General features: G+C 43.8%; 1 protein-coding gene across 5 annotated transcripts in view; it reads right to left on the bottom strand.

The window, feature by feature from the left end:
* The window catches only part of DCLK2 (doublecortin like kinase 2), a 56,364-nt gene that overhangs the window by 15,294 nt on the left and 27,875 nt on the right, over positions 1-13,195 (bottom strand). For 3 of the 5 annotated variants that reach the window (XR_008462841.1, XM_054172466.1, XM_054172468.1), the window contains exons 5-9: positions 12,901-12,951; positions 11,165-11,259; positions 4,297-4,369; positions 3,366-3,474; positions 720-777 (exon numbers count right to left, since the gene is read on the bottom strand). Coding sequence is in view for 3 of the 5 variants with exons in the window: in XM_054172466.1 (XP_054028441.1) it covers positions 720-777; positions 3,366-3,474; positions 4,297-4,369; positions 11,165-11,259; positions 12,901-12,951 (386 nt within the window). In the remaining 2 variants the exon portion in view is untranslated. The remainder of the gene's footprint in view (positions 1-719; positions 778-3,365; positions 3,475-4,296; positions 4,370-11,164; positions 11,260-12,900; positions 12,952-13,195) is intronic. The other 2 variants (XR_008462842.1, XM_054172467.1) reach the window with 1 other exon arrangement.

A 13,195-nucleotide genomic window follows, 5' to 3' on the forward strand; every position in this document is an offset into this window, starting at 1 on the left:
AAATAACTTTGTCAGTAGCTGAGGGACCTGGGGTTGTTTAGCCTGTAGAAAAGGGGGCTCACGGGAGACCTCATTGCTCTCTCCAATGCCCTGAAAGGAGGCTGGAGTGAGGAGAGGGTTGGTCTTTTGTCCTTAGTAACAAGTGACAGGACAAGAGGAAATGGCCTCAAGTTGCACTGGGGGAGGTTTAGGTTGGGTTTTAGAAGACTTCTTCCCTGAAAGGGTTGTCAAAAGACTGGCACAGGCTGCCCAGGGAGGTGGCTGAATCCCTATCCCTGGAGATACTTGAAAGAGGCAGAGATGTGGTGCTGAGGGAGAGGATTTGGCATCAGCCTTGGTAAAGTTAGAGAGCTGAAGTGGTTGAGCTGAAAGGTCTTTTCCAACCAACAGAATTGTCTGATTCTCCATAGCTGCAGATTTTCTCTCTCACACTTTACAGAGCAAAATCTTCCTAACACATTTTGGACACATATTAGCATTTTCTTTGTTAGTCCAATAAAACAGATGATAATTTGTTTAGTTTGCACTCTATTATCTAGCAGACTACCACTCAGTACTTGCATGATTTGCTTCTTGGCTACATTATCATTTTGTTAAACAGGCTGAAAATAGTCAGAAAACCCAACCCCCCCCCCCCCCCCCCCCCCGCTACTTGTGACTAATGAGCAGCTGCTAGTGCAGCTTCTGCTCTCTTAGACATGCAAATTGTTGTACACTACCTTTCCACAGCATTTATTCTTGTCTATGATCTTCAGTGCAAACTCCTTTCCTGTGGACCTAGCAAGAAAAAGATCAGAACCATAAATCAGAAACTGGTCTAATTGTGGCGTTTCCTGTGGCATTACCTCCACTGTGCCAGAATGCCTTGACCCACAGAGGCTGCTGGCAGAAAACACACAGATCCAGCTCGATTTGGGGGGTTGTTTTCCCAGCAGCCTGTGTGCCTGCTGTTTCCCTGACTACCACAACCTAGCTCCCTTGGGGTATTAATTCCAGGCTCCAGCTGCAGTTTGTTCTCCTGTGACCAGGCACAACTTGCTGTCACTTCTCCATTGCAGCTTGCAAAATTACCTGTGTTCAACTGGTAAGCTTTACAGACAAAACCATACCTGTTTATGTGTAAGTCAGCAGAGGGAAGATTGTTTTCCTACTGGGAAAGTTCAATAGAGATCAAAACCTCCATAGTTCATTACAGACCAGTCTAAAATTCCACAGAATTCATCAGGCACTAATTTTGATCTTTTATATTTGGTTCTTCTCTTTTTTGAAGTACTCTATGCAATTCTATAGTAGTTTCTACAGAGAGTTATATACAAGTAAAAAGGATTATTGTTTTCAGTAAATACTCTCAAAGAAAGAAGATCTTCTTTACCCTTTGTCCCTTTAAGCAAAAAAAATCTCCAGAAGGGGAGATAATGAGAGGAAAAAACCCAACAGCAGTGAATTATTTCTATTTGTCCCCATGCTAACCAGACCTTATTAAGCTTTAAGATCCTGTTGCTTTGTGTTGTGTCAGTACCCACAGACTCCAGTGTGCACCTGAACAACACCAGGTCAAAAGCCACTGGAGGCAGTTGCAGAAGCAAGTGTCAGGCATGCTTCTGAACTTCCAGGCTGATTTTCAGTCTCCTTTGGGCATTAGACAGAACCAGTCAAAATGAGTGCCTTACAAAAACCCAACCAAACAAACCAGGAACTGAGTGGATGTCTGACATTCAATTTATCCATTATCAGAAAAACCCTGCAGTTGAGAATCTCTGCTCTGAAAGTGCAGCTGTAGCTGCAAGGTTGTCATAGTTACAACCTGATGTGCTCTTCAGATGGAAGTGTTATCTAAATGGTATCTGTGAAGTGCCATCCCCTTACGTGGTAGACCTGATGCAAAATCCACTGTGAATACAGAATCCTCCTTTATGGCTTATGCTAAATTAAGTGCATTATCTGAAAGCCTGCAAACAACTGATCAGCAAAAACCTACTGTGCAGAAGGAGGAGCGTCATCCACAAAGCCAATTCACCAACCACCTTCAAAGCCCTCTTGCAAATGGCCTCTCCTGCAGCACCTAGGAACAAAACCCTGGGTACCACCCACGTAATTTGTGTGCTAACACCACTGTCTGTCATACACCAGTATTGTCTGACAGGGTTCTGCTGTTCTTCTGTCTGGCTGTCAGTGTCCATCTGTTGACTCACACATAGCCATCCTTTACAACAGAGACCATTTGAATCTTTCTGTAGAACAGCTGCTATAACAGGATCCTGGCTCCCCAGCTCAGCCTTCTAAGCACAACACTATTAGACATGAAGTGTAATAATTAATAAGAATTAAAAGACAAGCAGTTACAGTTGGCAGTATAGCCTTGTAGGGGCCTATAAGAAAGCTGGGGGCAGGAGGCACACTGTTTACAAGGGCAATAGGACAAGGAGCAGTGGTTTGAAACTAGAGTTGGGTAGGTTTAGGTTGGACGTTAGGAAGAAGTTCTTTACCATGAGGGTAGTGGAACACTGGAACAGGCTGTCCAGGGAGGTGGTGGAGGCCCCAACCCAGGAAAACTCTCAAGGTCAGGCTTGATGGGGCTCTGAGATCTCAATGATTCTACGAGCAACCTGATCTAGTTGGGGATGTCCTTGCTCACTGCAGGGGCATTGGACTGGATGACCTTTAGAGGTCCTTTCCAACCCAAGGAATTCTGTAGCCCCATTAGCACCTATTGTTATATATCTATTTTATATAAGCCTCATGTCATTATGTTTCACTCCACAAGATTGGATCACACACAGACCTAGATTTCTAAGTTTAATTTTGCTTTTTATTTTCAAAATAATTGGAAGCTTTCCTTTCTAGTACAGTCCTAGAATCACAGAATTATAGACTTGTTAGGGTTGGAAGGGACCTCAAGGATCACCTAGTTCCAACCCCCACTTGGAGAATCCTTTGCCCACAGTAGGCTGAAAGCTGTGAAAAATCCTTGAAGCAGCAGGCAGTAGGGATACTCTACGCAGCAGAACTGCTGAGGCAGAAGGCAGGTCTCTCAAAGCCTGTTTTGATGCCACATACAATTCCCTGCTATCCACAACAGTCTGTTGTGTGAGGAGATTTCTTGAAGATCTGTGGGGTTTCCCTAGGAGCCTTAAACAGAAGGTGATAGCTCCTTTAGTTTGGCGATAAGGCGCCATGTTCCTCAGCTGCTCTCCTCTTCCTTTGCTGGAGTAACACAGAGGAAGCTCTCTGTGTTTCACTGTGCCTAGTTCTCTTCAAGCATACTTCTGCTACTGCAGTTTGCTTTTGTCTCACCACACTGTCTGTGAACTGAGGCTAACACACAGGGCTTTAGCCAGCAAAATAAGCAGCAGCTTCTTGCTCACCGTTCTACGCACTCCTTAACGACAGCAAAATTGCCATCTCCGATCACCTTCCCCACTTTGTACTTCTCGAGGATGGTAGATGACCCTGAGCACTTGTTTCCATTCACACCTGCAGAGAAAAGCAAGGTCAGTGACAAGCTGAAGCATCAGCAGGATGTGATGTGTCCCTGGTGGGTCCCAGGGTACAGAGCAGTCACAAATGCAAAGCAAAGCCTCAAAGGAAGCTGTTCTCTTCAGCTTATTCCCTGGGTTTGTCCCATAGGCAGCAGGAACAAGAGAGGCCTCATCAGAGTTGTTTGACCTTCCAACACACATCAGGTACTACTGTGGTTTTGTGTGGACATAAGCTTAAAGCAATTAATGCAGTTAGAGCTCCTTGGTCTAAGTGTTACCTGAGCTCAAACTACTGCTTCTGAAAGTGTCTTTGTACACTCAAAGCACAAATGCAAGGAAATTAATCCACAGCCACAGTTTTGCCTCCTGATTTCCTTCAAGTCCCCTTTGCTGCTGCCGAAGCATCCAAAGTGCTAATAAGTTTCAGAGCTGCTTATTTCAAGAGTTGTAAACACAATTGAAAAGTACTGCTGTAGAATGACATTTTAAAGGAATTTTAACACCACCCCCACACACACACATACACATTGCTTTGAAGAGATAAGGAATGAAATGCTGTGTTTAGCTAAGGCCAGTGATGGGCTAATGGTTCCACCTGAGGCACAACGTGTTGTTTTCAGGGAGGCTTCCCTTTCCTAAGTGATACAGGTTGTGTTCAAAATCACTGAACTTCCTCACAATGACTACTGAAGAACAGGGCTCACACATGTGCCACCACTTGACAAAACACAAGAACAGAATTTCCCAGCTTTACTGCCTTGATGTGAAGGAGTGATTGTTTCCCCAAGAGAAGGTTGTTGCAGGGACTGTGTCCTACCTTCGGGGCTCTGGCAGCGGAGGGATTCAGGTGTACCGTTCACGTTGGAGGAGGAGCCACCATGTGGGGGGATCTGTGGTGATACATAACATTTTGTTTGTGATGGTAAAGGAATAATGCAAGCCAGCCCCAACCCCCAGCAAAGTTAACAAATTCCATCCCAGAAATACTATATATCTGCTGTCAAGGGCTTGTAGTGATGGGATGAGAGGAAATGGATTGAAGCTGAAGAGGGTAAATTTAGACTGGAAGTAATTCTTTACAGTGAGAGTGGTGAGGCACTGAACAGTTTGCTCAGAGAATTTGTGGATCCTCCTCCCTGGAGGTGTTCAAGGCTAGGCTGGATGAGGCCTTGAGCTGCCTGGTGGGAGGTGTCCCTGCCCATGGCAGGGGGTTGGAACTGGATGATTTTTAAGGTCCCTTCCAACCCAAGCCATTCTGTGATTTCATGATCTCAGGTTAGATGGCTGATATGTAGCTAGTCATAGATCCAGATTTAGTAGCAGTAGCAAGGCATAAAACCCAACTGTCTGAATTACTGTGAAGGATGGAGGCTGAAGCAAACTACTTTTGCTGCACTGACAACTGCATTGGAAAGTGATCTGAATCTTCTGCTTCACAGTGCTACTAATTCTATTATTCTACACTTAAAGCCATCTTGTCATACTGCCCAGGGACATATACATCAATCAATTTTCATTTTAAGAAGGGATGGGGGCATGGGAATGAGTGCCATAAATACCAAAATATACTGGGTGTGCTCTGGGCACCACTGGTTTAGAACAGTTAAGAACAGAGATGCTCTATGACATCAAACTAGATCTTAGATCATTCCCTGCCCTCTACACAGCATTTCATGCTGTTCTGTGCAGCTCAGGATCTTGTTTTCTCCATGGGCTATTATAGCAGTTCTCACCACTCACCACATAAAGGATTAAAATGCTTCTCTGCCTTAAGCTCAGTGTCTGTTGCAGTGGCTCTGCATGACACCAGGAATGCAAATGCAGCCTTTTCCCTTTTAGCTGACATTGTCTGGTTACACTGCTGAATATTTTAGATCATTAACACTATTGTCAATGAAAGAACTGAACTGACAGATAGGGATGTTGTCTAAAGACTCATGAAATGCTAATGAATGCTTAAGTTTCCAGTGGCAGCTGAGCTGCCAAATCAGCTAAAGGTACAGCAGCTAGGAGCTGTACAACTTCACTTTGCAGAGCCTCTAAACCAATGATCTTTCCTAGCATTGGGCATAGAAGCAGCACTTAACAGCAGCCATTCAGCTACTGCTCTGCCCCCTGCTAATATCTCAAACCCAGGCTGTGATAATGCTGCTGTCTTTCCGAGTTTTTTGTTTATTTAACAAGGAACAAGGACATTTGGGCTAGATGGCATTTGTGAGTCAGTCTCTTCAGCAGCCAGTCAGTCACACTGTCTTCAGGCACGAAGTGGAGAGAACAGAAGAGATCACTGCAAAGCATTTGTCATCAGCCACAAATATTAGTAACCTATTTTGGGTTTGCAGTGAGTGACAATACCTGAGAATATCTAGCCTGCATTTCCAACAGCCTGCATCCTTGGAATCAGGCCACAGCATGACTGGGCACATTCCTCCTTACCTCTCTATTTACAAGAAGGAAGCAAACAGCAAGACGAGTGAAAGCTAAAAGGACAATAAATCAATCTAATGCTGCTGTGGTGCTAGGTCACAATCTGCACCTGACAGGCTGAACCTTAGCTCTGCCTCTAGCCTGCCCCATGGGTCTAAGTGTGAGGCTGAACTTACTCTGCAGCAGAGACTTCCTTTAGTTTGGATGCTGTTGGTCTGTTTCCCAGCACTAAAATAGGTCTAGCCTGTCCCTGCTGTGTCAGAGCACAGTAGAAGTAAGCACTTAAGATGCCTGCAAAGTGCTTGAATAACCAGAAAAGGTGGGGAGGAGGCAGGACTTGACAGTAAGTGGCATCAAGTGTGTTTTATTGGTACAGTAATGTTCTACTCATTTAACCACTGAGTGACTTACAATATTTAGAGCATCTTGTACCATTGGTATCCCAGCAGCTGCAGCTATTTGGAAGATGAAGTAAGGATTATGGATGTTCCAGAAGTCTCAACTGGTTCAGTGGTCATCCCTGACGTAGCAAGGAGGAGAGGGAAGGAAGGATGTTGCTTTGGTACTAGACTAGTGAATATGGATGGCATCTACAGTTACACCACAGATTAGGTTCTGCAGCAATTCCTCCTGTTGCCCTTGTGTCCTCACAGCACTGCTGCTCCCTTCCAACACTGTTCCCCTTACACATGATAAATGCAGAGTGAATAGGTCTGAAATCCACCCTCTTACATACACATGCAAGTCCAAGAAGGCAGAATTTGATTCTTTTAGTAATTACATTAACAGTGACACCAAGGGACTGAAAGGGTTCTCCAGCTCTTGAGCAAACAGTTCTTTGATTCTATGATCCTAATTGCACATGGATATTAACATGGATCTGCTGCCAGCAGCACGTGTCTAGAACTGGAGACACTAAAACAGCAATGCAGATAGGCACTAACCCTTCAAATCACTTAGGCATGTTTAACTAAGTACATTGATATCCCCACTGAAGTATGAAGGATGACTCAAGCTTACAGTTAAGCAAGTACTTAAGTTATTTGTTGGATCAGGTTTTAATGCCCTTTCACTTTGTATTTGGTCAATCAGCTGAAACAATAATATTGAGACCAATTTCAACACAATGCACATGACATAACTGGGACGCTGGGAAAGGCATCAGTTGTAAGGCTTCTTTATGTGGACAATCTCCTTCTCTTTGGAGAAACATGACAAGGCTTTGTGGTACTCAAATTTCATAAGGGGATGACCAACCACATCCAAGCAAGCATAAGGCATTTATGACACCACTCCCCCCAGTCCCACATTTAATGTAGTCTCTGAATGCTTTTCATGGTACAAAGTGTGTGTAGTGACAGATGGACTGGGAGAGATAAAAGTCAAAGCACCCTTAACACATGCACACCCATATATCTGTAGTGCACTTAGAGAAAATGGCTAAACCTCTCCATTTGCAGAGCAAAAGGAGTCCTCAGTCACTTGTCCTGTGCTACCTATTACCATTCTTCTTAACCCATCCACCAGTTTTAATCTCTATGGCAAAGTTAATAGAAAACAAAAAAGCTTGGAAAAGATTGTAGTCACTGCTCATCCTTGTTACCTTTTGCATCTAAATCTTTACTTTGAAACAAAGCCTCTGCTAAGTGAAATGCTTAGTTACAGGCTCAAATTGTTACTTTAAATGAAAATACAGAGCAGCATTCACTTGGGTGCATGGTATATACGTTTATCACAGGAATAAAGGCATTTTTTATTTGGGGCTGTGGGAAAATCCTGGAGTGTTCACTTTTGTTAAGCAACAGCACACATGCCTTACTTCAATCTAATCTCAGGCTCCAGTACAATTCATTCTGCAAGACTGGGGTGCTGGACAGGCAAGTGGCTCACTGTGTGTACTAAACAACTAACATCACAAGGGCACTCTGCTGGGAAGAGATAAGAAGGACAGAAGGAAAGCCTTTCTCTTTCAAGAGAAATTGTTCCAGAGGAGCATTCCCTGCAAGGAGTTCTCTGGGCCCGAGCCTACCACTTCTGCTTGTAAAGTGCTGGGAAACAGAAGGAATCCAGAGGGGCTGAAGAGACTTACATGAAAGGAAAAAGGCATTTGGAGAATGTCATGCAAGACTCAATGTCTGAGACTGAGAGCAAACTGCTGTTGCAATCAGTATTGTTGCAAGTTTAATGCCCTGATGACTAGCATTATCACTAGCCCTACAGAATCTCTTTGGGCACAAGAGATCTTTAGGATCATCAAGTCCAGCCATTAACCCAGCACTACCAAGCCACCACTAAACTATGTCCCTGTTCCAGGGCTTGAAAACCTTTGCAGGGAAGACATTTTTCCTAATTCCAACCCAAACCTCCCCTGGGGAAACTTGTGGTCGTTTCCTCTTGTCCTATTGCTTGTTACCTGGGAAAAGAGACCAACCCCACCTCGCTCCAACCTCCTTCCAGGGACTTGTAGAGAGCACTGTGGTCTCCCCTCAGCCTCCTCTTCTCCACACTAAACACCCCCAGCTCCCCCAGCTGCTCCTCACCAGCCCTGTTCTCCAGAGCCTTCCCCAGCTTTGTTGCCCTTCTTTGGACATGCTCCAGCCCCTCAGTATCCTTCCTGTAGTGAGGGATCAAAAAAAACCCTAGCTGAACATGTTATTTAGCTCTGGCTTCCTAAACAACCCAGTTTTAGAAATACAGTTCATATGCAGCTTCACAGGAAATAGAAACAGCAGCCCTGATTTGTTCTCTTTTCCCACTGCTCCAAGCTCATCTAAAACCATTATTAAGTCCTGCTGTTTCCTAGACTACAAAAGTAAACACAGAGGATTTCTACACAACAAGGCAGCCAAAATATTGCATTTGCAAAGCCAGAAAAGTAAAAAATAACACTTTATTCTTTCCCTGTCTGCCACAGTATTTATATCTACATTTTCATTTAGCACCTTCTTTATAGGAGTGCAGGAAGCCAGCCGTGTCTGCTCAGTGATGCACTCATAGCAACAAGCAATTATTTAGTAACAGGGAAAAGCAGGAAGCTCAAATTAATAACACTGGCCCCTGCTTTCCCTGTTTCCCTCATTAGAGCAGCCAAGACCAGGCCTGAGAAAGTAATGAGTCTGAGTTGGCATCAACCCCTGGCTGTGACCAGTCCTTACTACTAGAACCAGCGACAAAGCTGGGGAAGGGTCTGGAGAACAGGGCTGGTGAGGAGCAGATGAGGGAGCTGGGGGTGTTTAGTGTGCAGAAGAGGAGGCTGAGGGGAGACCTCATTGCTCTCTGCAGCTCCCTGAAAGGAGACTAGGGTGAGGTGGAGGTTGGTCTCTTTTCCCTGGTATCCCATGATGGAATGAGAGGAAATGGCCTGAAGTTGTGCCAGGGGAAGTTTAGGTTGGAGATTAGGAAAAATTTCTTCGCTGCAAGAGCAGTCAGGGACTGGAGTAGGCTGACCAGGGAGGTGGTGGAGTCACCATGTGGCCATGGCACTTTGGGACATGGTTTAAGGGCCATGGAGGTGTTGGGTTGATGGGTGGACTGGATGATGTTAGAGGCTTTTCCAACCCAACCAATTCTATGATGCCCTGAGAAACAAGAGTCACTGCACAGTGCATTTGAGACTTCTGGAATTTATCCTGAAATCGACCAGATAGCTTTGCCTTAGTCTCAGGAGCAAAGCTGGGATCTGGCTACTGAACAGATGCATCCTAATGGGATAAAGCAGGAGGTACTCACAACGTCAGTTACACGTCAGGTCTGAGATGATTCATTGGTTTTTTGCTGCTTCCTTTGGTCATATAGGGTTGAATTATTTGACATGAGAACCCATTAGTATCCAGAATCAATTACATTCCAAAATGGAAGCACCACAGCCTGCTTCAGTGAAACTGACAGTGAAGGGAAGAGAGGACATGTCCACTTTGCTGAAAATCACTTGTTACTATCAGAATGATTTCCATCTTAATGGGGCTTTAATCAGCTAAAAGCAGAGAGGGCAGTGCTGGGGAAAAAAAGAACCAAGTTATCTAGTTTCTAAACTTGTAATTTAATTAAAGAAAGACAAAAGAGCATTTGTTAAAATTAGTGCAGACCAGCTGAAAGCCTCAACTCCCATGATTTTGGTGTCCTCTACTGCACCTTCTATTAGCAGAGCTGTCCAGACAAATTTTAAGGCACACAGGTCTAATCTTCAATGTCAGAAGTAGTAATGCTCTTGAAGATGTTTTATAGGAGAAAGGTCAATCAATGTTGCTTTGGTCAAAGAGAAGCCATGGGATGGTTCAGCTCAACAACATAAAGGTGAAGATCAACCCTAAATAGCACAAATTATCCAAACATCTCCAAATATATTAAAACAAGTAAATAAAAATATTTCCTCGGGGCTGCCACAGAAGCCTGGCAGAAAGCAGTGCCACACTCCTTGCAGAACAAAGCCCCGGCAGCGCATTCAAATCACGTCCTTTAGCCAGCCTCCTAATTGAGGACGCAGTTTTCCACAGAATTATGCAGCCTCTTCACAACTCTTGTGTTCACTGATGGGAGCTATTACTGGCTCAGAATAATCAGTGCCAACTACCCAGTGTCCTTCCAGAAAGGCTGCAATTGCTGATTTCAGAAGCAAATTCTCCTTGGAAGGACTGCTGCACTAAGGCAGCAGTCAGATGCTCAACTGCTCTCCAGACTGTTCCTTTTATTTTGCAAAGTGAAAGGCACAGAACAGCCTCTAAGAACTGCAAATGCTACCAATTTCTAAGTGAGAGGGGAAGAGAATTCTCTAGGTGTACCACAGAGGAAAATCTGCCAGACATCAGGTTGCCCTCAAAGAAGCACTTCCAGGCAGGAGACTGCTTTAAGCGGGGGAAATTGTGTGCTGAGGGATCAGAGAAGGGATTCCAGATGAAATCTTGGGCAATGCTACAAGATGATAAGGTATCCAAAAGAGACCACTGTATTTACACAGGCTGAGGGAATATATATTAAGGGGTTTCTGCAGTCCACAAAGCAATGGAAAATCTAGGGGGCAAACTGGTGTATTCAAGCCACAGTCACCCTCTACCTTTCTTCCCTAAGCTGCCAATCAACAACAAAACACAAAAAAAAATTAGTAAAATAAATCTTCCTTCAGTTCTCTTCTCCAGCTCAAAGATCATACTAACAGGACTAAAGAATTACAACCAGGTTTTTGATTTTTGTTTCTTCCTTCAGCATCACTGTAACACATTATTCTATTCAATGAACAATGGGATTTACAGTCCTGCACTTACCTTGAGTCCACGAAAGCTGCCTGGGCTTGTTGGTGAAGAACTGGAGGACTTTGTAGATTTGGGGGTGGATAATTGACTGCTTGGGGTTCCATTAACTGGTCAAAGCAATAGAAGCAAACAAGTGAAAGAAAAGATAAATTAAAGTCAATCCCCCTAACGTGCTTTTAAACATAACATACCTCTCTGACAAGTTATCACTCAAGTCTGCATACAAAGACCAAAACAGACGCCTTAGCGTTTAGGAATAGCTTATACACTTGCTTGCCACACAGCTGTACCCTCCAAACTCCTCTGGCTGGAGGTGGGATCAGGAAGACATGCACTGTCTTGTTTGTTTGTTGTTCTTTGGGTGGGTTTTTCCCCCAGGAAAAACAAACAAGAAGCTATTTGGATGATGAAGAACTTAAGCTGTAGATCAGAAATATATTGATTTAGGGGACAAAAAAACCCCAAAGGGGTAAAATTAGTCAGTGATTTCTGAACTTCCAAGAGGTTCAAGTGCCTGTGAGAACACATTTTGATGACTTCACTGACTTTAAGTCTAGCCTTTCAGAGAAGCACCCATTGCATCTCTGGTGACTCGAATGTAACTTAGGTCAGTCCTTGTGTTTTCCTGAGAGCAGCAGACTGATGCAGAGAGGATAAGCGCATTGTTCACCATACACAAACACGATGCAGCATTCTATGGTGTTACATTATTTCCTCTCTAGTTGGACCTCATTGTTCCTGGGAGAGGAAAACATCAGGCAGAAACTTTAAAGCTAAAAACATTTCAAGGTGAAGAATTATTTTATTTTTTCAGAGAGAAAAAAAGCATCCCTGGGGAACAGAAGCTTAGCTTCAACATAAACAGTTGCACCTGCTCATATCCAATACAAATTCAGAGCTGTCATGGGTTATGCATCACTTGTAGCCATCACCACTGGATTTACTTCACAAGTTTCCCTTAACCTAGTACCCTAACCTTCTCCAGAGCTGAGGATGCCTTCCAAGCACTGCAACTTCCACAAATCTCTGTTTTCCTCAAAACCTCTTCCTCTCATGTGTGATGTTAAGGTACAATTGATTAGCACTTGGCTACAGAGTCTGATAACTTGGATTTGCATTCCCAGATCTGCTACAGGACCGACAGCTTTGTCTCTTGTACTCAGAGTGTTCAGTATGTTTCAGGATATTTCTGTCTTGACTTTAACAAGGGCTGCCTGGAAGAGCAACAGGTGAATTGCTGAAGTGGTTGCAAGACGCTCCAAGTATTTAAGAGTACATGTCCTTCCTGCAGCCTTCTTCCCACCACTGTTCCAGATAATCTTGACACCTGGCAAATCAATGCATCCTTGTTTTACAAAGAATGTGCAAGCCTGACAGTGCAAAGGGTTAGGGAATGCTACCTGACTCTGTTTTCCTTCTCTCACACACACTTAGCTCCAGCCATTGGAAAAAAAATAGAGCTGAAGGGTCATGAGCAAAAATGAAATACTTCAGTAGAAGAATTTGATTCCAAATGTAAGACATTCTCATCTGTCTCTAGATCAGTACCATCCTTTTATGCATTACCAGAAGTACTGTACCTGTGACACTGGCTGGCTAACAACCACACTCATTAGCCCTCTGGCCCACTGAATGCAAAATATGTGTTTCAAGCTTGAAAATATTCACAAATACAGCAACAGGAACACAGGTAAATGGCGAGGGAGGAGACAGACTAGTGATATACAGCCATAGTAATAATGGCTCACCTGGGGATTTTGCTGAAGAATGAGCACTGGAGTAGTGGCCACCCCTCTTTACTGTACTCATATATTTGACACAAGGGAAAAAGACATTAAGGAAAGAAGTTATTAAACAGCTCTGAACATGCAGGAAAGGGAGAAGGGTAAATAAAGACTACATGAGGGGAAAAAGGCAAGTAAATGGATAAATACCAGACATTTTGGATTATTTTCTCAAATGAACTCAATCTCCTTAGGAAGTCCAAGTGAAAAACAAGTAAGGAAATGGCAGCACTGATTTCTAACTGTTTTGCATAGAATT

Source organism: Dryobates pubescens, chromosome 24 (assembly GCF_014839835.1).
Source record: "Dryobates pubescens isolate bDryPub1 chromosome 24, bDryPub1.pri, whole genome shotgun sequence".
Classification (NCBI taxonomy): domain Eukaryota; kingdom Metazoa; phylum Chordata; class Aves; order Piciformes; family Picidae; genus Dryobates; species Dryobates pubescens.